Source organism: Mytilus edulis, chromosome 1, assembly GCF_963676685.1.
Source record: "Mytilus edulis chromosome 1, xbMytEdul2.2, whole genome shotgun sequence".
Lineage (NCBI taxonomy): Eukaryota > Metazoa > Mollusca > Bivalvia > Mytilida > Mytilidae > Mytilus > Mytilus edulis.
Genome location: NC_092344.1, coordinates 81,197,179 through 81,225,020, shown reverse-complemented (window position 1 = coordinate 81,225,020; position 27,842 = coordinate 81,197,179). Strand labels below are relative to the sequence as shown.

Below are 27,842 nucleotides of genomic sequence, written 5' to 3'. Positions count from 1 at the left end.
GTTAACGACGAGGCCGGACGCCAGGTGATGAGAAAAGGTCACTAGGCCCTTTGGGCCAGGTGAGCTAAAAATGCAGTGTGGTTAAACATGTTTTGTGATATCTCAACACCTCTAGCCAATGAAGAATCAACAATCACATATTCATCCATTTAATCTGCAGTATTTTTGTGCTGTGTTCCAGCTAGGATTGTCAGTCTGTGTCCATCTGTAAAGTCGTTTTTTTTCTTTCTGGGATGGACCTTTTTATAGATTACTTTCCAGTATGGATTTCACTCAGCGTTGAAGGCTGCATCATATATGATGACCTATATTTGATAATTTGTTCCTTTTGTCTCTGGTGGAAAGTAGTCTCATTGGCAATTATACCAATCTTATTTTATTTTCTATATTAACCACACAAACTTAATATTTACCAATGAACCATAAAAATGAGGTAAGGGTCAAATGAATCCTGCCACAAGTGCATGCACATCTAACAATATTTTATTACACCCAATGTAGTTAACCTATTGTTAAGTATTTTCGTAATGGACCCAACAATGAAAACAAATATGGTTAAAGTTGTCAAGAGATTTTCACAATTAAAGAAGAATGAAATGAGTGCAAAGTTCTAGTAATAAAGTACTTTATACAAATAATAGGTAAACTAGTGATATCTCTATCCAACCATAGAAGGATCAATATGTCCATTATACAGGCCAACAAGACCTCGACATTTGTATTTCTCAACATATACAGTACAGTACCTGTTACCATAAAACAAATGTCAATTTCTAATAGATCAACTATATTTGATTCATTAAAGACATAACCATATGAAGGCTGGACTTTTCCCTACTCCATAAATAATGCACACTGTGGATTCACTATTGTTCCTGGGGTACCAATTTTTATAGTTTTTCGTTGGTACAGGTAAACCACGAATTTAATAATATTCAACAATTCACCAATTTGCTATTGTGTTGTATAGACTTTGACAAAACCATGAAATAATCAAAATTCAACGAAAATTGATGCCCATGAAAATAAATGAATCCATATAAATAAATTATTTTATTGTCAGTTTTTTGGATATTAAATGGTATGAAAGAAATATGTATGGTTAAAGGTGTTCATGCCAGTCTCGTAAGACCTAGACCTCATTGTACTGGATCACCTTAACTGTGTTTTTATAGCACATATTCTCAAGACGTTGTGATTGTATGATCAGCAAGAACAATCATGAAACTAGACACCCTAGTGATAAAGTTTTGGTGACCAGCTTTAGAGAAATTTTTTTTGTAAAAGTTTATGTCTCTCTATACTGAAAAAAGACAAGACCACAATCATAAGAGAATAAAAACAATGATTTTGCTTTGGGCAAGAGTTGTAATAATATTTTAGACAATGATTTTATCTATATGATGGGTCTTTTGTCCATCATTTTATTGTGTTGTAAATGCCCCTTTTAATATAAAGACAACTTCATATCACATTTTTTTTTTATTTTAGTCCTTTAAAGAACATATTCTGGAAACTCAAAATTAACGTCTTTTCCAGTTAACTTCTTGTACACAGCCCCGAAAGTGTCCAACTGAAATGACAAATAAAAGATAATGATTAGATTTATATACAACTATAAATATGCAGGACTTTTCCATAACAATGTGTATATGATAGTGTTGTATGGCTTTTCAGAATTTCAAAGGATGATTTTTTTTCATCTTAATTGACATTTCTGCAAAATTTCATCTCGTTCAAAGAAATGTTTGTTTTTAAAGTATATCCCCTAAACAAATGTCAACATGAGAGCTATTACTAACTTCTTTACCAGCTATACATTTAAAATTCAAAAGGCCATTAATCCCATAAAAGAATTTAAGCAGCAGTCCTTTCTGAATTTGAGATATCATTTATAAAAATATCTTAAAGAATTCTGCTTAAGGGCATACGATACAGTTTTGATCCTGTATTTACAAGTTGATGAAAATTTGCATATAGGCTATTTTAAACCTGATCAAATCAAATATGTTATAAAAATTATACCTTCATGTGCTACTTTTTGAGTAAATTGAGGTTCAAATTTCAGATATTTCCTCAAAATACGGATTTGTGGACATATTTTTCCTTTCGATAGAAAGACATAACTTTTTTGTTTTAAAAGATAAACACGATCTGTTTTTTGTTAAATTATTTGTAATTCGTGTGTTATATAAATATTGCATAAATTTGTACATTTTATTTTTACAAATAACTCAAATTTATCAAATGATCATGAATGCAGGAAAAAAACGTAATTTTTGGCTGTATATTTATCAAATTTAAAAAATTGCACTATTTACGTTTTCATGAAAATTGGTACACATAATCTTCTTACGTAATCAAACCAAATGTCATTTTAAAAAAGGGGGGTCCATGAACTCATTTTCAAGTTAAATCAGTATGAATGCTAACAATTAGCCGAAAACTGCATCTTTTCCCACTAAGTCACCGTTTGACATCGCGAAAATAACAATTTACGTTAGCAACGTCATTACCTCCCCTGTAACTGTATCGTATGCCCTTAAGCTGGTGCTAGGGGCCTTCAGGCTTGCAGTGTGGCGAGACTTTTAGATGAAGAAAACAGCAATACAAGCACTGTTCCTTTGCTTTTTGTGTCTGTTTTGCTCTGTGTGTACTGATTCTGTGTTATGGATGGATACCACATATCCCTTTTCTAATTCATTATCATTCATATAAAATTATGTGTGAAAGCACATAGAAAATGTCTCATTGATGTGTGTTACATTTGCAAAGGAAGGCTACAACTACCATCACTATTTTGCAAACTATGAAAAATATGAAATAAATCAAAGTATTTAAAGGCTCCCCTTACTTATTTTTCTCATTGTAAAAGGCCTTAAAAAAAGTACAAGACAATTTTGTTTTTAGTTTACATATCCAGGTGCTACTACTCCCATAAAATCTGCCCCCTGTTTCTTAAGACATCGATAAAGATTTAGTTATGATGAAACTAAATACATGTAACATTTATTGGTAAGGAAACTTCGAAATGTTTTACAAATTTACACTCAGGCATTTACTTATCTGCAACCAACACTTCTTCAATGTTTGCATAGGCACAGTATCAATTTGTCCCACAACCAAAGAATTTTGTTCTCTTAAAGACCATAATAATATATACCTTGTGTTCAATGTTTGTTTGCTGTGTCTTATCCAAATGAACTTTAATCAGTCTGGAGCCATCTAACTTGATTCGGATTCTTTTACCAACAATCTCAGCTGGGAAGGTCAAATCATCCAAGATTGCATCATGTACAGATGTCAATGTACGTCTAGAATTAAATAATAATAAAAAGAATCAATTTTATACTCTAAGACTAAACATAAGTATTAGTTATCTCCCAGAACTAACTGGATTCAAGACCTTATTGCATTTTTTTCCTACTACCAATCTAGGGACAATTTAATATCATTCTAACAAATTTCATTACTATCACTAACCAATTACAGTACCTAGAAGAAACAAGACTTATAGACTGATTGCTATAATTTATTTTTGAGAACTTCTAGCTTTAGATTATAAACTTCCTTTTCGTAATTCAAAATCTCATATTCTCGTCTTGTTTGAATGGCCCATAGCTGCTGATAATCAGATACTACTGGTAATATAATGAAAGTTTTATTAAAAACTAAGACTCAAATTTTAAAACAAACAAACAAACAAATCTAAATTTAGACTTAAAGCAATTCAATATCCTTATATTCAAAAATCGACATACGAAATTGGTCTTTTCTGCTTATTTTTCCTCCTTGTTTTTCTTGTTGGTTTTGGCAAAATTCTTCTCTGTAATAAAAAAGAAAGCTTTAAATAAATATCATACTAAGCTTATTTAGTTATATAATTCATTTTTTTTATCAATATAATGTATGGTAGTCATATGATTACATAGTTTATAAAAAGTTCACATGTTGAAGATATTGCCATGCTAGCATTTTCTTTTTAGAATTTATTGAAAAATAAGTGGGGAATGTATCCAAGGGAAACAGATGATGCCCTTAACATTGTAAAGGGACATAACTCAAGAACAGTAAAAGTGATACTACCTAATTAAGTACTAGATCTTGAGTTTTTAGGTAATAAGTCTTGTGTACAAGTTTGATAACATTTGGCCTAGCCAAATAAATTTAGAGAATGGAAACAATAATTCAGACCTTTTTCCATTTGTAAAGGGGCATAACTCTTGAATGGAAAAATTGAAGCAACTAAAATTAACCCTAAATCTGTATTTGTGGTAATAGGCATTGTGTATAAGTTTCATAATATGGTTGAGACAAAGTCATATTAGAGACTAGAAACCAACTTTGGGACTCATTGACAGTCTAAAAAGGCTAAAACATAATGACCCTTCCACATGCTATTTTCTGGAAACTACAAAATGCTTATTTGGGCCTCTTTTTTACCCTTAATTCCTAAGCCGGTTTAACCATAACCCCTAAATCAAAACCAATCCCAACCTTCCTTTTGTGGGTATAAAGACTATGTTTAAATTTCATAGATTTCTTTCTACTTGTACTGAAGTTATTGTCCCGAACAAAATGACATGGGACGACGCGATACTTATATATGAAAGGTTGTACAAAATGGCTTCTATCCAAATTTCATAAAAGTAATAAAAGTTGTTTAAAGTCTAAAAAAAACTTTTGACCACAGACTGAACCTTAATGTTGACGCCCTGATACCAAATCTTTTTCTTTTCCATTATATTGAATTCTAATTACCTGTGCAATAAACACAACATGTTTGCCACTGAATTTTTTTTCCAATTCACGAACAAGTCTGGTCTGTATTTTCTGGTAACTTCGCAACTGTGGTACTGGTACAAAGATGATTATGGCTTTTTTGCCGGCAACATCAATCTCCTGCAAGAAAAATCTTTCTTTAATGGCATTAAGTAGGATTATTCACAAATAACTGTACCAATGAGTTGTATTAAGTGCAATTTGAAATCAAAACAACAATATCATAATTATAGATAAAAGGAGATATGCCATTGACATTAATGCGTGAGCAACAGCAACCATTGATAAAAATAAAGTGGTCTGTTCAAGTGACCTTAGGATATTTTTCATAATTAGGCCTAAAATAAAATTTCATTTGTTTGGCATTGCCGCCCGATCCACTGAAAAACTTGCCGACCAAATAATTTTATTTGCGTTTCAGAATTTATTTTTTTTTTATTTGAAAAAAAATCAAAATTGTGCCGGAATTTGATCGTATCCGCCGAGTTTGTTCCTGGCTTTACTTATTTCAAAACACGATCTTAAAAGCACTTGCCTTACACTGTATTGGGAGCAAACATTTAAATGACATGGAATAGAAAAAGTCTGCCAAAAGTAATGTCAAAGAAGCAGGCAGGGGAAAGCATCTCCCCTATGCTGCAATACATTGGTTAAGGGAGATAGATTTTATCAAAAATCAAATTTTCAGCTATTCTTTGAAAGAAACGTTCTGAGAGACCTTGTAGAACAAATATGCGTGGCTCTTACATTTGTTGAAGTTTGTTGAAGTTATTAAATATATGAAATTTATCATTGACAAATTTTCCCTTGAACCAGAGAACAAAGTTTCTACTATAGTCAGAACCACAATGATGCATTCAAGATAATTGTGGCTGTAAGCACCAAAGCTTAAAGACCAAAATGGTCCCAGATATACAGGTTTATAGTAGTTTTGTACGAGAAGATGCTAGCCTGGTACAAAACATACATATTTTAAAGACTAGCATCTTGTGTTAATTGAAGTACTTCCCCCTTTTCTTGCCTTTCTTCTTAACATGAATAAGATAATTCTTAAAACATAAAAGATACTGACAGAAACATATTTATAAATGTTTCTGGTGTACTAGTGATGAATAAAATCCCCTCCTTTTCCACAATTCTAAGGGCTCATTAAATTATCTGTATTCATGTAATGCATGTCCAGATTTCTGTTAATCAAACAAGCATTACAACCCATAATTTATTTATCTGCAAAAACTGTCTGTCCTGCTGCATATTTCCATTTTAAATTTATCATACGTTTTAAACCTAGCCCTGAAAAACCTTGCACTTGGATAATATTAGTATAAACACCATGTCTATTTGTGCCAACCTTCCAAATTTTTAATATTTTGCTATCCTAATTTGGTACAGATCCTTTATCCTCAAAACTTATTAGGGTCAGTAGGCGTGTTTGTATGGTAGTTCGTCACACCTTACATGTATGATTACTAGCCTCTAGGTATTGGTTTGAGCCCTAGTTGGGCAGTTGCAAAATTAAGGTTTGATTTTCATGTCATATGTGATAAGATTAGTCAGTTTCCTCCCACAGGTTGGCGTTTTCCTTCAAGTACTACGGTTTAGTACGCCACTAAAACTGACTGCCATGAAATTACCAATATGGTGTAGAAAGTGATGTTTTAAATCTTTTGTCCATTTGTACAAGGAGCCGTAGTGGTTGAGCCATTTAACTTATGGTAATTTTACCAAACTGTGACCACAACTTCAAGATGTGACATCAGGCCTCTGTTCAATGGGCAGTCCCACAATAAAAGTTCAATTTTCACGTCATACATTTTATATGGTTAATTTGTCAGTTTCCTGCCTCAGTTCTGTGTTTTTTTCTGAGTACTTTGGTTAACTCTGCCAATAAAACTGACTGTCTTACATGAAATTATCCATATGATATAGAATGTGACATTGACGGTTGACCCCTTTCAAAGAAATCACCAGCATGTACACACAACAATGCTGCAATGCTTTAGACAACATTGATCTAGAGACTTCATGATTTACATGTATAAAGCTTTTGAATGTAAAAAAAAAAATTTCCCTACCTACCTACCAACCTGCTGATAGTGTGGGTCGGCAATGCAAACCAAACAATTTTTTAAGGGTGGCCTTAAAAGTAAACATTAGGTATACAGCATTCAATTGTAAATTATAAGTAAAAATGTACATCCATGACAAACAAAAAGAATTTTAATAAATAACAAAAAATTTCATGCACATTTTGAAAACATATCAGTGAAAAGATAATTTTTTGTTTTTATTTTTTGCAAGAACATGAATCTTAACCCTTTCAACACTACACAAAAAAATAGAAAAATGGCTGCTGCTGCTGCATTTTTTTTGTGTTAATTCATTAGAACAGTATATTCCTTTTCAGACTGCTGTATCTTTTTTATTATAAGAGATACAGAGAACGTTATTGCATGAAAAATGCTCAGGGGAGTATGAACTAATGTTGGGCAGTTATTTCAGTAAAAATTTTATTAGGTAACCTGCATTTTCAGGTAATTAACAGGTAAAAGATGTAATTTATTACATTTGTGTTGAATTTGGAATAAAAACTACTTTTAGTCTTCATATATTTTGTTGTTTTATCTGCCATATAATAAAGAAGACACCAATTGCTCGATTCCGTAGCGTATTGCACCATACACAACATATTATGTAATCGTGGCACAAATTTTCAGTCAACCTCCGTTTTCCCCCCTTTTTCTACGTTTCGTAATGATCGATCAAATCGTATTTCCCACACGAATTGAATGTAAATGTAATAAATACATTGAGATAACAAGAAACCTTTTAACTAATCCTCGTTGTCAGTTTCGTCATAGAATTGCTGAAATATTTCCATATTTACAGCTTCGTTTCCGATTTCCGCCATTTGCATTTGTCAAAATATTTGTTTTTATTTCCCTTCAATTTTCCTTCTACTGCATGATTTTACAATAAAAATTTCCAGGGTTTCAAGCGCAAATGAGACCTTGTATATCCTCGATTTATACAAGGAAAAATTAGAGAGGTCCCGAATGAAAACTGAATGGTTTAAGAGTCCTTATGAAAAATCTGTTGTCATCGCGGCATATGCCGTGAATAGCAGTGGCGGACAGCGTATGTCATCGCGGCATATGCCGTGTATAGCGTTGAAAGGGTTAAAAGAAAAACCTATTTCAGCTACCTTGAGCATAGTGCCTAAAAATATGATTTTTGTCAATCATTTAATCACTGTGTTCTGCCTTTAACATCAGGATGCTACTGAAAGTTTCCAAAATCTATACTTGTCCACCTTTTGTTTTATATCTTACCTTTGCACCAGTAATATATAGTTCACGAAGTTGTTGTTTCAGGTCACTATTCATTTCCAGTTCCAACAAAGCCTACAAAAAATATAACAATTAGTTTCATAAGTAACGTATGTAAAAAGAAATTCAAATTATAACAAGCATTCTGAGAGTAATAGTCCCCTACCAGGTAAAAAAATCATTATTCTTGAATAAACTGCTAACTTGTTCTCTAACATGTCATGGTGTAAACAAAAAGAAAATATCAATTCATTATCTTCAAACATGAAAAACTGATTTTATGAGTGAATTTTTTTCAAGTCTAAAGACCATTGCTCTGCACAAAATTATGACTGAAACAAACATAAGTTAATTTACACACAGTTCTCTAAAATTAGATATGATGTTATATAATGTATATCTATTTTCAAATTATAATCAAATATCATAAATAGTTCTAAAAAATTCTTTCATTTGTCACAAAAAAGGATTTTGAGATTGTTTGTCAAGTCTATTGACATGATTGATGGGAAAATAAGTTTAAAATCACATATTGTCTGTATAATGTACATTTGTACATGTAAATCAATACCATTCACTTCTGATTACTTTGCAAACATTGAAAAAATCAAATCAATCCATTTGGTCAGTCTGGTCTTTAATATGAAGGAATGATGACCTTTAACATTTAGGTACAATGTAGGATTATTATGAAGTCAATGCTGGAATTTGGCCTATAGGTCAACAATGTCACATCTTTATCAACTAGATACTTTGGCTCCACATATACTTTGTCCACTTCAAACTTGCAAATATCATCATTAAATATTTCTATTAAACAAGAGCGTCAAGTATGTTTGTTATTTTCTGGTCTGGAATTTTAAACAACACTTACCTGTGAGATCGACTGTTCAAACTCATCAGGCTTCTCACCTTGAGGTTTCACAATTTTAGCGCTCGCCGAATACATCTGAAAAATGCAAATGTAGAAATATTAAATCTGGAATACACGACATACATTGTACATGCAAATTTATATTCAAATATTGTAATAAAAAGTTTTCTCCCTAGTTGTTTACTCTGAGACGCCAACAATGTGCACGTGGTAAGAGTTTTACTAATTGTTGAAGGCTGTATGGTGACCTTTAGTTATCAAAACATTTGGTTTGGTGAAGAGTTCTCGTTGACATTTATACCACACCTTTCAAATCTATAATACTAAAATTACGAGGTCCAATTTATCAGCCGGCATCAGGTAAAAGCGGCATATCAAAGAATTCAACTTTATATATAGCTAATATAGGACAATTGTGTAGATTAAAAATTACACCACTCCAGACCCTTTTGTTTTCCACATAATTAATATTGCCAATAATTAACAAGTTCCGGGTCGAATCCGGTACCGACACCAAAAGTATATTCACCTGTTACCCATTACCTTATCTGTACGTTCCGCATCTAACAGGCGCACCACCAAATGGTGTATTTGATTTTACTATATACACGGGTCATAATCACAAAGTCGACACAACTAAATTCAATCATTGTCAAATTGTTCCCTATTGTAGTTTTTTAATTAGTAAAGTTTCTAAGATAACAATACGAATACTAAAAATTTGGACTAAGGCGTATAGGTACAGTTTTCAATTTGTTAGCGGGCATGACGCAAAACAGCGAATCAAAGATTTGAACTTTATTGGACAATGCTGTTGATTAAAAAATACTCAATTCCAGGACCTGAATATTACCAATAATTGAAAAGTTCCAGGTCGACGGGTTCAAACAGAAAGATTTGAAAGCAGAGAAAACTGTGTATCTTATAATCGGCACGACTTTATCAGATGACAATACCAATACTAAAATAAGGCTTACGCATAGTTATATACTTTAATTCAGTCACGGACCTGCGATATCACGGGTGTGTTCTAGTATTATATAAACATGCACCTGGTCACCTAGAAAATAAATGAACTACCAAAATCCATAAAATTTGACTGACAGGAGGACTGACAGGAGTTTTCACTTTAACATCAGTTTAATGTTCTAGAATTTAAGTCCATCATATTTTACAGAGTTTGGTTCAAAAATGTATTCTATATTCTTGGAAAGTAAAAAATCTTGTTACAAGTTGTGAAATCAGGGAAACAAAACAAAGTATGTCATCGCAAATCTCAGATGAAATAGACAACTTTTGAGTTCGATGCATTCAAGATGAAGGTTTTGGTTTTAGTGAACATAATTTGTGCGTTTAAGGGCATCGTCATTTCAGTTCCCATGTTGAGTGAGTAGTTGGAATTACTGTATTGCACAAATTATTCAGCAAATTGAACTTCAGCACTGCTGTCATTCAGGAATTGTGATTAAGTACTTACAGAACAAACATTATTTCTAATTTATCCTGCACAATGACAATAACTCAGATGGTTGATAAACATTAGTAGTATAGGGATACAGGCCATCCCCTCTATCTGGTGAATGATGTAATAAAGGTGCTCATAATTGACACGCTTCTCGCAATGAAGGACAAAATTTCTAGTCATCTATTGAACTTATGTTGTCACTCACGAGGATATAATTTCAAGAAATATTTTGAACCAACATGCAATGTGAAAAAAGTGTGTTAAATAATTTATGTATGACAAAATTTCTAGTTGTAAATAAAGATTTCATAGAAATGCTCAAATTTTTTTAGTAGTCCCAGTTCAGACAAAAAAATCATAACATGTTTTCAGACATCTTCGCAAGCCAAGGGTTAGGATCCACTCCCGCTCTCTTCACCCTTGGCAGATTGAGATAAAATATCAGACATAAGGTAAGGATTTTTATTGGTTGCAGTCGAAACTCGCCGCATGCAATCAAAAAGCGCCTAAAAAATGATCACGTGTAAATGTAGAAAGTGTTTGTTAACAATTGCTATGTGTTTATTGTGCAACAAGTCTTTACATCCCTAAACATACGACTACATGTATCAACTTGAATGTTTTTAATCAACTAATAGAAGTTCCTGTGTATGTTTCATGCACAAATGGATGAATGTTGACATATATTTTTGTTTCCGGCTTTATCAAGAGTGTAGATAGACGCTACCGTGTTTTTACCTCCAAATTGAAGAGTTAAAATGCTACCATTGATCAATAATAATATATTCGGAATGGGCATGACTTTAAACTTCCAATAGATGGTGTAACATTGTTTTCACAAATGTTGGCTTAATCTGCCAAGGGTGAAGAGAGCGGTAGTGGATCGTAACCCTTGGCTAGCGAAGATGGTTTTCAGAATATGTCAAAATATCTTTTAACAGGCTTTCACATTGTTAAAATTGTTTTTGGCCCCTAAGGAAAAAGGAGGCTAATCTTTTTCTAACATTGTCATTGAGTACATAAGGAAATACTTAAATATGCAAGACAACATGATCTATAACTAAAAGATGCGATCTATATATTGAATAATTAATTGGTTCAGAGAAGTTATGACGTGATCAGGACAGTCTCCGTTGCGATCTGATATGTCAAGATACTGAAGGACTTAAGTGTCTTTAAAAAGGACTATAGTACCCTATATGCCAACATTCAAGCAAAATATCATCAAGTAAAATAAAAAGAACGTGGACAGAAGGGGTTCAATCCATGAATATCTTTCTTTGTTTTCTTCATCGGAGAGCAATGTAATGGCATATCGATCTTAAATTAATATTGAACACATGATATACTTTTTCAAATGTGTAGGTTGAATAAAAAGGTATTAAAATTGAGTTTGATTTGACATGTTATCTCAAACAACCTTGTTCAATGGCGGCGACGGAAGAAGAGAATTACACCGGAAGAGGAAGTAAAAAACTTATATGCTAGCGCAAAAGTTTGTATTTGTAAGTCGACCGCAACTTGCGATAGTTCGACAAGTCATAGAAGGCTTTGCGATGCCGTTTTATGCTGTTAGAACTGGCAGAAATCCAGGAATATATAAAGACTGGTATATAAATTTGTTGCTATGTTGTTGTCGTAATGGGCTATTTTTTTGACAACCCTTTTGGAAACAAGTCGTTTCGGCCAAAGAGCCAGTTCGGCCTTGGACGTTTTGGCAATGTAATAAAAGATTTCGGCCATACAGTACATTTTTTACATTCAGACATATTTCATTTCAAAAAAAGATTTTGTTATTTACACATGGGCTTTTATTTTTATTTACCTTTTGTAACTTTAAAAATGCTTTTGAAGAAAATATGACCGACACAATGAATATTTAAATGGCTTTTTTTTAAAGCCACTCATTTATATATGGCAGTGTCTGCGCGTACCCACATGTGGGTACGAATAGTCGAATTGACATTCGTAGGCTTTGCGTACCCACATACAGTTTTATGATAAAATGCATTTCAAATCGGGAATTAAATGTGAAATATATACAGAAATTATCGATAATATGGGGATTTAGAGTAGAACGAGTGAAGGGTATGACAAATAATATTTTCGAATTGTATTTATAAGTTAATAATATATAATAAACCTTGCAAATTAAATGCACATTGATTGAAAACAAAATATACAGCCTGTAAACTATAGTCCTATTATATATAATATCCGAATTTTAAGTTGCTTCCACGCCTCAGAGGCAAAATATTCTTTGATGCGCTGAAGGTTTACATTTACGTCAAACATTTTGTTATTTATTAACGAAGCTTTCATAGAAGACTATTGGCATTGGCCTTTGTTTTTCAGAAATAATGTATTAGGCCTTAATTTTTCCTGTCGAACTTGTTTAGAATTTTTGCCTCCGTGAATACAGGAAAAAATTATTCAGTAAAACTTGATTTCCTCTTTATTTTTTGTGTTTCCAGTTCTTCTTTTCTCTGCAGCTGCAATTGACTCCGAGTTTGTTTTTATATACAATTAATCGACTGATACTTTTGAACAAAGTGTTCCAATTCATGATAACTTTGAAATGTCTGCCCCACATGTATATCACCCTTTTCCCATTTTAAAAATATTTATTAACCGAGAAAAACTGTTCACTTACATATATATATAAATGTTTACAAAACTTCTAAGTAGTTGATCAATTTTATTCACTAATTGCGATAATTTCTGTATATATTTTACGTTTAATTCCCGATCCTCTGGCAATTTATTATAAAACCGGATGTGGGTACGCATAGCCTACGAACGGCAATTTTGCTATTTGTACCCGCATGCGGGTGCACTCAGACACTGCCTTAATATATATTGAAAAGCAAAAATAATCGTTGATGAAGATTTAAGCAAAAACAGGTGAGCGATTCAGGCTCTTGAGAGCCTCTTGTTTAAATAAAAAAAAAACAGTAACTGGCATCAAGGGGATTATCACAGTGGGATTTAAGAGGACAAGGGACGGCTTTCCTTATGAAGACTTTTTCAAAGTACCACTCTAATACCAGAAATGCCACCAACCCTTTTTTGAATCCTTGATCATGTCAATATTTCTGTAACTACTAGATTATAATGCTGTTTCAATCAAGAAGCCAGTGAGTTATGTTTTACTGTAGGCAGGAACGTTTTATTTGGTTTGCTTTTATTTTTTATTATTTATTAAAAAATTAATGTTCAATATTTATGTCAGAGGATATAAGCTCGTTTAAGATCACCTGGCCTGAAAGGCCAAATGAGCTATATGCATGTATTCTAATCACTTTTTTTTTTATCTTTTATTTGTTTTTCAATAGTCAGGATTTTACACACCCCATTACACTACCACCTGACAATGGTATATCAAAGGGTAAACAAAAAAAGAAAAAAATAGCAATGTACAAAATGAATCTCTGACTTATTAATTTTTAACAATAAGAATATTTTAGGTTACATATAAATTGTATTTGATTTATCTCTCCTCTCTCTATAATCACTTGGGGATTGTTGTTGTTCCTTGTCGTTAACTTTTATAAAAAATCTCCTTTGAATATATATATATATACATGTATATACTGGGCCTATTTTAACCTAACTTGACCAAAATCATCCTTAGGGTTGTAGTTTTAAAAGTGTATCCAATGCACTTGTCTGCCAACCAAAATGGCTAAAAATAGAACAAATGTATGAAAACTGCTATATCATGTATATATAGCAGTGTTTTCCATTCGGCATTTAAGCCGGGTGTGCCGACCCCCTTCTTTTGAAAGCCGACCACCTTTCGATTTTAGGAGGTGGTCGGCTTTTTTTTCAAATTTCGGATTTTTTTCGGTTCCGTACCGTTAAAATTTGAATACTTATCGCGCCTCGCTGATTTGTTTTCATTGACAAAGTAGGCGTCCAATCGTCAAATTTCAATGTTTTCATTTATCAATCGGGGTACAAGAAAGGTAGATGACGATGATGATAAAGAAAATACTAGACCAAATAAGTTAAATAAAATTGATAGTTATGTTGAAGTTGTGGAAATTGAACAAAAATCAACCAAACAACAGAAAAGACACGCAAGTGAAGACAAATATGAGCAAGACTTCAAATGGCTTATAGTCACAGAGGAAGGATACTACTGTTCTATGGGCCAACAATATGGCACAAAAGCAAGAAACAGGAAATAAGATTGTAAATGAAAGAAGAGAGAAAAGAGATAAATTGTTGAAAAAAATCAAATCAAAGAATATTTGACAATTAATATGACTACGTCTATTTATGTTTGTTCAACTCCATTAAATGTGAATATTATACTAATCTTTATTTTTGTGACCCCCACGTGCACCCACAGTAAATTTTAAAAAAAACGGGTGTACATTTAAAAAAAAAACCACCCGGTTGCAAGTGATTTTTTTAAAACACCCACCTTCCCTTAGTGAAAAAAGGAAAACACTGTATAGAGAACATCTGAAAGCAGTATAAATGTTCAAAAATTTTGATATCCATTATTATAGTAAATTTTCTTTAAAACTGTCAGACAACTTTTTAAAGTAGTTATTGCCCTTAAATGACAAATTTAACCAACTTTTGCCTACTTACCTATCCAAGTGATTGCCTAAAATAATAGTATTTAAAAAAAAAAAAAATGTGTTTTGGAATAAAAAATACAGAGAAATTTCAAACAAAAACATTATCAGCAATACAAGGTCAACAAATGTTTTTTAGTCATGCCTTCTATTCTAGACACATGGCTTGAGAGAGTCCACTTTTGAAGGGGCTCATAGAAAAAAGTATTTGCCCCTAGTTTAATTTATGGCTTTTCTCAAACAGTTCTATAGATAGAGAGAAACTGTAAACAGCAAAAAAATGGTCAGTAATATACAATCTACAAATAAGTCATAATGGACAAATTGTTAATTAACTATTTATAGCAGTCATAACATATAAATGTAAATTTTTACCCATTTTTTATGCCCCACCTACAATAGTTGAGGGGCATTATGTTTTCTGGTCTTTACGTCCTTTCGTCCGTACATCCGTTCGTCCTGCTTCAGTTTAAAGTTTTTGGTCAAGATAGTTTTTGATGAAGTTGAAGTCCAATCAGCTTGAAACTTAGTACACATGTTCCTTATGATATGATCTTTCTAATTTTAATGCCAAATAAGAGTTTTTACCCCAATTTCACGGTCCACTGAACATTGAAAATGATAGTGCGAGTGGGGCATCCGTGTACGGGGGACACATTCTTGTTTATATATATATTCTTGAAATTACACTGGTCAGATAGAAAACATTAAATTTGTAGAAATGATCAGCTACATTGTATATAAGATCTACAAATAAGCAAACCTAATTCATTCACGACATTGCTATAAAGGTGAAAATAAATATATAATGCCATATTTTTTTTAATCTGACCAATGCAGGCTCTCTGGAGCAACTAGTTAATTTTTTTTTAATTAGGTGAGGAAGTATATACATTAATTACATATTAAATTTTTGCTAATGATATTGAATTATTGGTATTAATAGGGGCTCCTGTAAGTCACAAGTAGACAAGTTTCCACAAGCACGCTACAAGAAATTTAATACTCAAGAAGAAGCAGAGGACTTTGTTAAAGGAAGTGGTGGACCATTACGCAACTCATATACAAATAATAATGGTATGCTTAATATAGACTTTTTTGTATTAATAAACTTGTAATTCTTTTAGGTAAAATGACCTGTCATCTGAGATCTTTTCTTTACCAAAAGGTCCTTGATCCATATATTCTAAAGTCTTTTGGGAGTTTGATATCTGTACTATAAATTCTTCGGTATATAAACAAGTTTTGCACTATTTTAAGAAATCTTATTAAGATATTAAACAAGAAAAGCCAAATTATACATTACTTTTTGTCTTGCTTTGGCGGAGTCAAAAAGCAAGACATAGGTATGCTGATTCCTGCAGCGTCAACAATGTATTAGTTTGTGATTAGGTCAGTTGGAGAACCACTAGTGGTAGGTCAATGATATTTGGTATGAAGTTGTATTAGCATTGGCATACCTTATTTCCAATACTGGAGATTGTTTACACTTGGGGCCTCAGGGAAGTTCAAGATTAGTTATATAGGCTATAGCTAATTGTGTAACTTTCTTGAAATAAAAATATTGTTGTAACTTGTTGTTGGTGTTCCTTCAGTCATCGTTCATTGACTTTAAATATTTGCATTACTTACATGTTAAAGAATTCAGGCGCGGATCCAGAGGGGGGGTTCCGGGGGTTGGAACCCCCCCTTTTTTTTGGCCGATCAATGCATTTGAATGGGAGCATATAGCTGGAACCCCCCCTTTACTCTGGGTTGGGAACCCCCCCTTTTTAAAATGGCTGGATCCGCCCCTGGAATTGCTATTTTAATTTCTCAACATTTGCATTTTTAAAATTTCTTAAAGGCGAGAAATATCTCTAGTCAGTAGTGTTTATTATTATAATCACAAAAAGGTTTTTATTTACCCATAAATCTTTATATAGAATAAAATAATTTTTGATGATTTCTTTCATTGAAGGATCATCCTCCAAGCCAGCTTACCAAAAACCTGTAAGTAATTATAATGCACCATCCTCATCTCACAAACCAAGTCTGAAGGAACAAGTGTCTCATCTGTCTGCTGTTGTTCATCAGTTATCAGAAGAGATAGAATCTTACGAGAAAACTCACGTACCGTCCAAAAGATCTCACCCATCTAGTGCAACACAGCCTGGAGGATCAAGGTCATACTCAACTCATTCTTCTTCACAGTATGGCAGCAATCCTAAACGATTCAAACATGACAACTCAGATGGAGGTATGAAATTACAGGGTGGACATTTCAACCAAAAATTCATGTAGCTATGAGAAGTGTTCTTCCCACAAACAAATATTATGATATACATGTATTTTTGTTCTCCTATGCCTTTGTATCCTCTTTGTTCTTTAGTATTCTTTTTATGGAGCATTTGCCCTAGATTCATGCTTTTACAAGGGTAATAAATTTCACATTTTTTACTGGAAAATTTATATATATAAGGAAATGTGTGAAAGGAAAACAGATCTGTCAAATATTTCTGAAATTAAAATCTGCACATTTTTTACTGAAATATATAAATTTTTAAAGAAAATGTGTAATTGATTTTTTTTACACTGTACAAAATGTATATCAGATTTGACTCTATGGTAATAATTTTTTGGTATACAAACAGAATATTTGTTGTTTATTCATAAATGAAAAATATTTGCAAGAAAGGGGAGATAAGATTTTTTTTATTGGTACATTGTACAAGCTGTAAATTATTAAACAAAGAAGTCTGATATGATTGCAAATTAGACAACTTTCCATCCAATTCAGATCTATTTTTATGCTTACCAAAAAAAGCTACAGTAATTCTTTATTTACATCAACTTGCCAAAGGGTCATAGTAACAAGCTCATTGGAGCCTTACTTATGTTTATTTTCTGAAAAACATTTTGATAAAAGCTATTTTTTTATCTTTATTGTAAATGCTATAATTTATTTACTATCTAGTCGCATATTATATTGCTTTTTCCTTATATAAATATTGTGAGACAAGAAACAAGAGAAAATGTGTCCGGTTTAATCTCTGATATGTTTTATGCCTGTAGGTTCAAATTCTGAAGAAGGTGTAACAGTATATACAGATGGTGGATGTTTTGGGAATGGCCAAAAAGGGGCCACTGCTGGCATTGGAGTCTACTGGGGAGATAATCATCCCGAGTAAGTATTTATATTATTATGCTTTCTGTAATGCTTATTGAGAATTTACAGTAAAAAGTCACTATACCCCTTCAAACAAAGTCAGATTTTAAAAGTGTTAATATGTTGATATATAGGAATCACCTTGTCCACCCATCTGTATCCATGTGCTGTTATTGCTACTCCTTATTTGCTGAACATAGTTGTGGAGCACTACCAGAGTATGATCTTAAAGAAACAATCCTGGTCCATAAAAAAGATGTGAAACAATTGAATTTACTAACTTAAATTTTTGTCTGTCTATCTGTCCATGAACCTTGTAAGCCTAACTCTGCTATTTCCATTATACTTAACACAAATGTATTACTCTACCTGAGGCTGTGTATCAATGAGCAGAGTCCATACTACATAGCCAGCTTTAAAAGGCCCAGAAAGGACAAATGTAACACAAGTTAAACTAGAAACATATGGCCTTGTTTATGTACAAAATAATAAACTAAAAACAAATATATTACACAGCAACAAACAACAACCACTTAATTACAGGCACATACAGAATGTGGTGGGGTTAGACTCATTTGACAACCCTCCCCTAACCTGGGACAGTGTTGTAACAGTACAACACAAAAACACACCATGAAAATCAGTTGAAAAAGATTTAACTTATCAGATGGATACAAATAGAAATCTTTCCATGGTTGGGGGGGGGGGGGAGGGGGGGGGTTGCTGATGAATTTGATTTGGATTTTTTTTTTCATTTCTGAGTCAATCAGTGAATGTAATTTTTAACAGCATATGATGAAAATTACTTGCCAATAGTCAAAGAGTAAATCCTGTACAGTATGTCAAAATTCAATTATTATACTTCAGTAATCTGAGTGAAAGGTTAGGAGGGAGACAAACAAATAACAGAGCGGAAATACATGCAAGTATATTTTAAATAATGTATACATATTATGTATGTCTTGTCCATTAATTGCTTCCTACTATTGATTTCCTTTAGACTGCAAGACTGTTCAGATAGGAGGATTTTGAAAATAAATAATGCAGCCTTGATAATCACAAAAATAGATGGTTTGTTCTGTGGTAGTTTGAAAATAAATTACCTGGCTTGCAATGTATTGAAAATAAATTACTCAGCAGGTCTAATCGAAAGTATGAGATGGCACTAGATTCTTCATAAGTTCATTTTTTTTCCCATAAAAATCGAGAAACACTTCCCAAATCATTTAATAATAAAAGTATAAATATACTGTGGATTCATTTATTTTCGTGGATAGAGAAAAAAAGACGTTTCGTGGTATACGTAAATTCGTGGATCGCTGATTACAACAACAAAAAATAGATACGTAATTCGTGGATTTCTTTTTGATTTAGGAGATCATATAACATCCTTGGTTCGATCAATAATAAAACAAAACAAAAAAGAAGGAATTCATTGAAAAAGTTTTGAATTGTCAAAATCCTCGCTTAATTGGTCATTCTAGGTTAAAGTGTTCATTGATAACTTCGATTACAATAATGGGCAGAGACAACTAATTATTTGTTTGTTTTACAATTTATCTTGTCTGAATTCTATAAGGCATTCAAAACTTTATGATTGAAAGCTAATTTCCCTAATCACGATATAATAAACAGTGATATAAGTATAAGGTGTGAAAATTAATGTTCCTGTCATAAACAATATTACCTATGGGCAATATCCCCGTACTTAATCCTATTGATTTATAATCACAGGTAAACTATGACACGGTAATTAACAACTTGCAGTTATTTTCCATGAACAGTTTTAATCAATTTTAAAAAGTAATTCTAATATGACGTTCTTCTTAAGCTTTGGGTACAAAGCCATGTTCTAATTCAAATACAACATGGGCTGCACGTGATTGACGTCACAATTGAAATTGCAACGTCAGATGAATTTTGAACAACGCCAGAGATCAAAATGGGCATTTTTGTTGGTGTTGCTCGCTAGGAAATTAAATGAAAACATTCTAAAAGTAAGTTTAAATGTTTCTGTTCTTTTTTATTGATCAACTGCTGATTTTCTATAACGTTTTTGGGTCATGAAATCAAAATGGCGACATTCCGAGCGTCTACTATAGGTCCGCTTCGAAGTGAAAAAGTTCAAATATTCATATTAGAATCGAAATAATTCTTTCCTGCCATGCTCTATGCTCATTTTAATATGGGTGGGCATTATATTTGTAACATTTAATACCTCGCTAATGCTCGGTATTAAGATATTAACAAATATAATGCCTACCTATGTTAAAATGAGCATAGAGCATGGCAGGATAGAATTATTTCTTAAATTATCACTGATATTCAATATATTTATTACAGATTTAATCAAAATACTTGTATCTTCTTTCAATCGAAATCACGTGTTATGTTACAATGTTTATCGCTAGTCAACACTATACTAGAACTGCATAACATAACCGGAAATAAACATCCAACTCCATACACATTTTTCGGGATTATTCTTCGTTGAGTTCTTAAACTCGTGGTTCGCTGTGACCCACGAAACCCACGAAAATTGGTATACCACGAATAAAAATGAATCCACAGTACTTGAAATGTCTGAAAATTGGTATCATTTAACTTGAGGTATATTTTCTCAGAAACACTTACCTCACTTTTATTACAGGGCCATAACTACATTGAGGTAAATGCCTCATGTAGGAAATTTCAAAACCAAACGCTCATCTCAATATCAAATTGTGTTCATGGTGAGTGTCTTGCAAGAAGCAAGTTCTGTTCTCTCTCAGACGTAGCCCCTGATTTTTCAGGATCAATGTTTCTTATTTACATGTATTTGTCTATTGTTCATTGATTGCCCTTCTGTATTCTGTTAGTGTTGCATTCCTTTTGTAATTTAGTAATTTTGTTATTAACTTGATCATGAGTTTGAAAAAAACAGAAGCCACAGACTTAACTATGTGAATAATATTTTTGCTTTATCATGCATATTGGTCTTTTGATGTTGTCCCTAGAAACTTAAGTCTTACACTGAATCTATACATTTTGCTTTGAGACCAAAATATTATCAAAAAATTATTAAAACAGAACTTGCATTTTCAGATTAAGAAAGGGTTTGGGGAACACCCTGAAAGCATGATTTTGCATCATTTGTTCTATAGCTTCTTGGGCCTTCAATGGCATTATTACCCTTGCAAAAAAAATTGGCCTCACTCCGCTCGCCTTAACATGTTTCCAAATACTTTTATAAAAGGCTAGATACAACCAACTTTAATACTGTGTATGTATGCAGTACATTAATATATATGCAGTTTGGAATATAGAAAATTCATTTCTGCAGAGGAGGAGGATTAATTCAGATTAAATGGTACATAATGACTTGACTATACATGTATTATTTATAATAAACAAACAATTTAAAAATTGATGTTTTCAAATATTATAAATATTGTTTAGAAAATAAATAAACAGTCTCTTGCATTAATGAAAAATGAAAAATCTTGCTTCAAAAGTGCAGAAAATAGATAACCTGTCCTCTTAGTTTACAAAAATGAATAACCGATCCTCCTGCCCTAATATGCTACCTTCAGATCTTAAACATGCCACAAATAATTCAAAAAGAGCAAATCGAACATTTGATTTTAATTAAATTTTCTACTCATTGTAGGCTGCAGCAAAAGCTATCCAACAGGCCAAAGCTAAAGGAATTACAAACCTAGTCCTAAAGACAGACAGTCAATTCTGTATTAATGGTAATGCATAAGGATAGTAGTATACACATGCATTTTAAAATAGTATAATTGCTAAGCCTTCAGTTATTTGACTATTGGATAAGTTTGTCATCTACTATGTTTCCATATATTTCATGGTTCATTGTATGAATTACCTTATATCAAAGTAAACCTTTATGCCTGCGTCACACTGTCCCTATTTTTATATACGATTGACACCCGAATGCGAAAACTGTAAGTTCGTACAAAGTTGGTCCCGATCTCGTTAAAATACCAAAAAGTGACCGAAGCAGGTACGATGAATAACAAGGTCTATACGATGGTGCCGAAATTATATTCGATAGCAAAAGATGGACATACGAAGGTTAACCGAAGACGGGCATTTAAGCTTCATATCTCAGCCGAAGCCTACACGATGGATCATGAAGGCTACACGATGGATTACGAAGGCTACACGATGGATTACGATGATGGCGCGATGGCCATACGATGTCTAAAAGACGTCGTGTACAGCTTACGATGCATTTAAATTATATGCCGAAGGCATCACGCTTTTTAGATTGTTTGATCAATATTGAATATATATATATATATTATATTGTACATTTAATTTCTGGTTTAATCATAAGACGGAATACCGTGGGCTTGAAGGGTAAAACTTGACTTTGAGTCTCTGCATATAATGCCACCAAAATCAGGGAGAGGAAGAGGAAGAGGGAGGGGTATGAGTCTGTACAAGTCTGCCATGCATGGCGGGAAATCGATCTTTTTGTCTAATTCTTATAAAACTTAGTTTATTATCCCCTCGCCTACTACATGTAAGTTGCGTGTAGATAAAATTGTATAAATGGACACTCTAGAACCAAAATGCTCAAAACTTGGTATGGTGTTACTCGTTCAGAATATCTTAAGCGTTATTGACTTTAAAGTTCAAAGGTCAAGGTCACAGTGGCAGTTTTAATACAAGGCAATATCACTCTTGTGGACACACTAAAACCAATATGCTTCAAAAGATTTTAACCACATTTGGTATGTTCCTCCTTGTAATGATCTGACAATTTTTACGTTCAAGGCCAAAGGTCAATGTCATGCAGATGGACTTGTTTTTTCTCCTTGAAATAGCATAATACACAGGAAATTGGTTGCTCATTTTTTTACCTGCTGGTTCTAAAGACAATATTAAAGGTATTTCCAGCTACTGAAAGTTTTGGTTGATTTCTAAAAAAATAGTTTATGTATCAAATATGCATATTCAATTTAACATTTTCTGCATGTGTCATATACAAATATAGTGCCTATATTTGTCCCCAATATGTTACATACGAGGGGATGCCACGCTCGGCATTGCCTTGTTTGAACTGTAAAATGTGTGCACTAGTCTGAATAATCACCCATAATTATGCCCATGTTTACTGATCTATCTTAAAGGTAAGGTAATGGGTTCGTTGATCCCTTTTATTCAAAAAGAGCTCTTTCCAGGAGAATATCATAATAATATAGACAAAAGGAAGAATGTGGGGAAAGCATCAAATGCGGCAAAATATGACATATAGAAAACAAAATGGTTATGTAGTAAACATTCGTGTGACAACAACTCAGACGATACATAAAAAATCAGAATAATGAAGAAAAAGTTGATTTCCCTATATACGTGTACCTCCAGTGTTGGTGTATGAGGCGCGTTTATGATTTTCATTATGTTACTTGATATGAAAAATTGACAAACAATAATATTTTACTTGTAAAAGTAAATCCTGAGCCTGTAATAGCTGCTCTTTTTGTTCCATTTGAATTAATAGAAACAACGCTGTCGCCTTTCTTGTTCTCATAGAATTATATGATATAAGCTCCATGTTTTGTGAACGTCTTTTTTAACTGTTGTATTAGACAGACCAGTGCATATCGTGCATGGCACTTTAAATGTATTTTAGCGCGAAAATTAACTTACATTTAGCTTGATTTATTGCTGTCGTAGTTCCATCTTGTCACCTTCGTACTTTTATTTGATGGCAACACGACGGGATAACGAGGTCTTCACGAAGTCGTGTTGCCATCGTAAGACCTTTGGGTAGCTTCGTGATTCATTTGTGTAGACATCGTAATGGCAAAACTGTCCGATGGAAACGATGGAAACACGAATGCAATATGATGTTCAAAGATGCATTCCCGGTGACATTACGATGGTGAGGATGGTGATACAAACTCAATACGAACCCTCAACATTGGACGCACCTTCAGGGATTTTTTAACATGTTAAAAAATTAAGAACCCTTCCCAAAGTTGTCCCCGAAGGATAGAAAAGTGGCCGATGGTTCTTCGATGGTTAAAGATGGCACTACAAATAGTCCGATCTGGATACGATCAGTCCCGATTTTGAAAATTTCCATAATCGTGTTGCCATCCGCGTAAAAATCGGGACAGTGTGACGTGGGCATAAAGAGTTATGTCCAACCTCAGGATCACATATATGATTGTGTATCCTTGAATATAGGTCAGCACCCAGTCAAAGGTTGTTTCATGACATATAATTCAAGCTTTCGAACAACAATGTGTGCATCTTTTTCAAATTGAAGATCCTCCACATTACTTTTACTGCTACAGTGTTGTTTATGTTGTAAGTTTTTTTATATTTCAAGGTCATACATCAGTTTATAATGTCTTTATTGTAATACAAATAACATGTAAATTATTTTGTGACGAATTTCATGTTAAAGGAGTAGGTTCAGTAAGACCCCTTTTTGGCCCCAAAATATAGCAGTTTTACAAAATTGTTAAAATGTAAACCTTTAGTTATTTATTGGACAGTAGAATGCTTCTGCTACATAAATATGGGCTGTTTTTGACAATACAATGCACATATATCCGGCACTAGCACCATTAAGTCATGCTAAATTACTGAAATCCTCATAATTCTAGCATTTTAGTTAAATTTTAGACGGTTTTCGTGTAAAACGAAAGTGGCCGCATTCGTGTTCATCCTTAATATTGAAATGTAAGTTGTATTTTATGATAATACATAACATATATAAAGGTTGAGGATGAACACGGATGCGGCCACTTTCATTTTTACCAAAAACCATCTGAAAAGTGATATTTTTCGGCATATTAGGTAGATTTTTCATATTTGAGCCTGAATCAGATCGTTTTAATGACTAAATCTGTTAAAATCTTTCACATAAACTAATTAATTCAAATAAAATAGACACTTAAGTGTTTAAAAAGTGGTCAAAATCTTTCGTCAGATGAACCTGAAATTTGAGGCCAAAATCGGTCCTTACCGGACCTACTCCTTTTGCATTTCCGTTATTATTTGAGATTGTAGGTATAATCTATATGGATTTTATGATGAAACATGTTTTTTTTTCTACTAACCTCTAGGTATAACAAGTTGGATACATAAGTGGAAAAGGAATGGCTGGAAACTGAGTACAGGTCAGCCTGTCATTAATAAAGATGATTTTATAGAATTGGAGTCTTCACTACAAGGAATTAATGTGAAATGGGTATGTCTAACATTTGTTCTAAATAAAACAGCATTTTCTGCAGTTTTCTGTCAGACAGTATTGTGATGAGAGACTCACTCTGATAAAAAGTATAATGACTTAAATTTAAAAAAAAATAATCAAATAATGTGTAGAAAATGCTGATCATTAGATAACAAGAGTCCAATCTTTTCTGCCTCTAGACTTGATTCAAATTGCAAATTTTAAATGTATCAAGTCAGCAATATTGCCAATATGCAACAATTAAGAAAATATTAATGTAAGAGGTGTGGTTCATTGTTGTTAATTATTTTGGTGAATCCTGCATGCAGTATATATTTGCCAGTCAGATAACTATTTCAAAAATATATCTGACAAGTAAAGACACCTGTGTAATGTTGAAGATTGTATGTTGCCCTCTTGATGTCTTTTGCTATGTCATCATTAGATTGCTGTCTCATTGCTGTATGCATAAATAAAATGAAAATCTAAATTCAAAAATACAAATTTCATTAAAAAATTGGCCAAATAAGGTCCTTTATCCACACCCTGTATATTCCACTCAACTTGAAATGTGAAATTGTTTAATGAATAAAGTGCCATAATTTTATTTTTTTACAAGGTCCATGTTAGAGGACACAAAGGAATACCTGGGAATGAGGCTGCAGATAAACTGGCAAATGCAGGAGCCCTTAAACCTGCTGTCTGATGATAAACTGGCAATGAGGGAGCACTTAAACCTCAAGTCTTATGATAAGACTGAGTGATAAATACTGTGGATTTATTTCCCAGGACTGAGGGAAAATTGCATTTTCGAGGATACCAGTATTTGTTTTTTTGGTTTTGCCAAAGTCTGTATAAATGCAAATAGAAAATTTGTTCTTCATTGAGCATTTGATTTTATTGTTTACCTATACCAACGAAATCCATGGAAATTTGTATCCAACAAAAAATATTCAATCCACAGTGGTGGTTCCTCAAGGTGCTAGTTATACTTCAATGACACGTTAAAAACAGAACATTAAAGGAGTGAAAAGTGCCAAATGTATATAAGAAAAACAATATGCACTCAGTAATGCTAAGATAAACTGCCAATTTAAACCTTTTTATGAACAGATGGTTAAGCATTATTATGGGCACATATAAAGTTAACCTTTATTTCAGTATGGTGATATAAACGTTGTGTAGCATTGTATATCTAAAGTTGATAACAATAACTTTGTCATTTTTGTGACAAGTTTGTAAATTGTGTATATGTTAATGCGAATATGGTTGTTTGAACTTATTACAATTTCTGATTATAAATATTATTGTTTTGTTTTTAAATTTTTTCGAAACGGTTTTTGGTATGTTTTTGGAATTACAGTCCTTTGATAACTTATTTCTAAAATAGATTACTCTGATTTTCAGAATCAAATCAGTTTTATTGTGTAATACCGCTTTAAAATGACAGAAAATTCAATACTAATATAGAGCACAACTCTCACCAAAAAAGATATTTAACAGTAATTGTATTTTGTATCTATTCACTACCAAAAAACAATGTGGGCAACACTTTTGCTCTAAGCTTATTAAGCAAACTATTGCAAAATTTGTCTCATGTAAAAACAATGTTTTCCATTTAATAATTTGAGTTCACTTTGAAGGGGCTTAAGTACTATATCTAACTTAATGAAGGTCAAATATGGTTTTCACTGATTAAATGTACCTTTTCAAGTTTAAACCCCATGAATGTCACAATATGGTAAAAATGGTTTATTATTGATAATGTAAGTGCTTTGGTATAAGTCCTGATAATATCAGAACATAACTACTAATCATCAAAACATTTTGGGTTTTAATTTAGCTGTTGCATCAAATACTTTAAATGAGTTATGCCCCTCCCAGGGGTTAAAATATGAAAATTTGCTTTTTAGTTGATAAGGTAATTACTATTAGCTTAACTCTCATGATATTGTAATAATTAAAAAATAATTAATCGAAGAATCCAAATAGAGAAAAATATTCAACGAGTGACCGAACAACACATTAATTCACAAATGTGCGTAGCGCAATAGTTAATTATCAAAGTTGTTCGGTCATGAGTTGAATAGTTTTCGATATTTGAATTCTTTAATTAGTTATTCTTTTTATTACATTGGCAAATGGTTTTTTTAAAGAAATTAATGTAAAACATGTAAGGAACTATATCTTTTTTTCTAGGCATTCACAATTTGTTTTTATCCACTGTTACCAATGTCTTGACAACGCCTATTGTTGTATGACGTCAGAGAGTGAAATAACCACGTTTATTTCACATGTGAAATTATCGGTTTTTATTTAACTGGGAAATCAATGTAATACAAAAATGTAATACAATTTACTATGAATTAAGTTCTGTATGTTTGAAATGTTGGTTGTAACTGATTTTTATTTCAGATGAATTGTTTCAAATAAAATTGGTATATTTTGCCTAAA

General features: G+C 32.5%; 2 protein-coding genes across 2 annotated transcripts; one reads left to right on the top strand and one right to left on the bottom strand.

The window, feature by feature from the left end:
- Window positions 1-1,469: 1,469 nt before the first annotated feature.
- Window positions 1,470-11,941, bottom strand: LOC139491639 (small ribosomal subunit protein eS7-like). Its single transcript, XM_071279421.1, has 7 exons — window positions 11,871-11,941; window positions 8,986-9,060; window positions 8,115-8,186; window positions 4,762-4,902; window positions 3,762-3,826; window positions 3,164-3,314; window positions 1,470-1,573 (listed from the first exon to the last, which is right to left on the bottom strand). The coding sequence occupies exons 2-7, from the start codon at window positions 9,058-9,060 to the stop codon at window positions 1,496-1,498; spliced, it is 582 nt and encodes a 193-aa protein (XP_071135522.1). The 5' UTR covers window positions 11,871-11,941; the 3' UTR covers window positions 1,470-1,495.
- On the top strand, window positions 11,902-27,842 carry LOC139491628 (ribonuclease H1-like). The gene is made up of 8 exons (XM_071279412.1): window positions 11,902-12,059; window positions 15,989-16,119; window positions 17,003-17,281; window positions 18,097-18,208; window positions 19,058-19,112; window positions 21,840-21,924; window positions 25,282-25,406; window positions 26,008-27,842. Exons 1-8 carry the CDS (start codon window positions 11,932-11,934, stop codon window positions 26,092-26,094), a joined length of 1,002 nt encoding a protein of 333 aa, XP_071135513.1. The 5' UTR covers window positions 11,902-11,931; the 3' UTR covers window positions 26,095-27,842.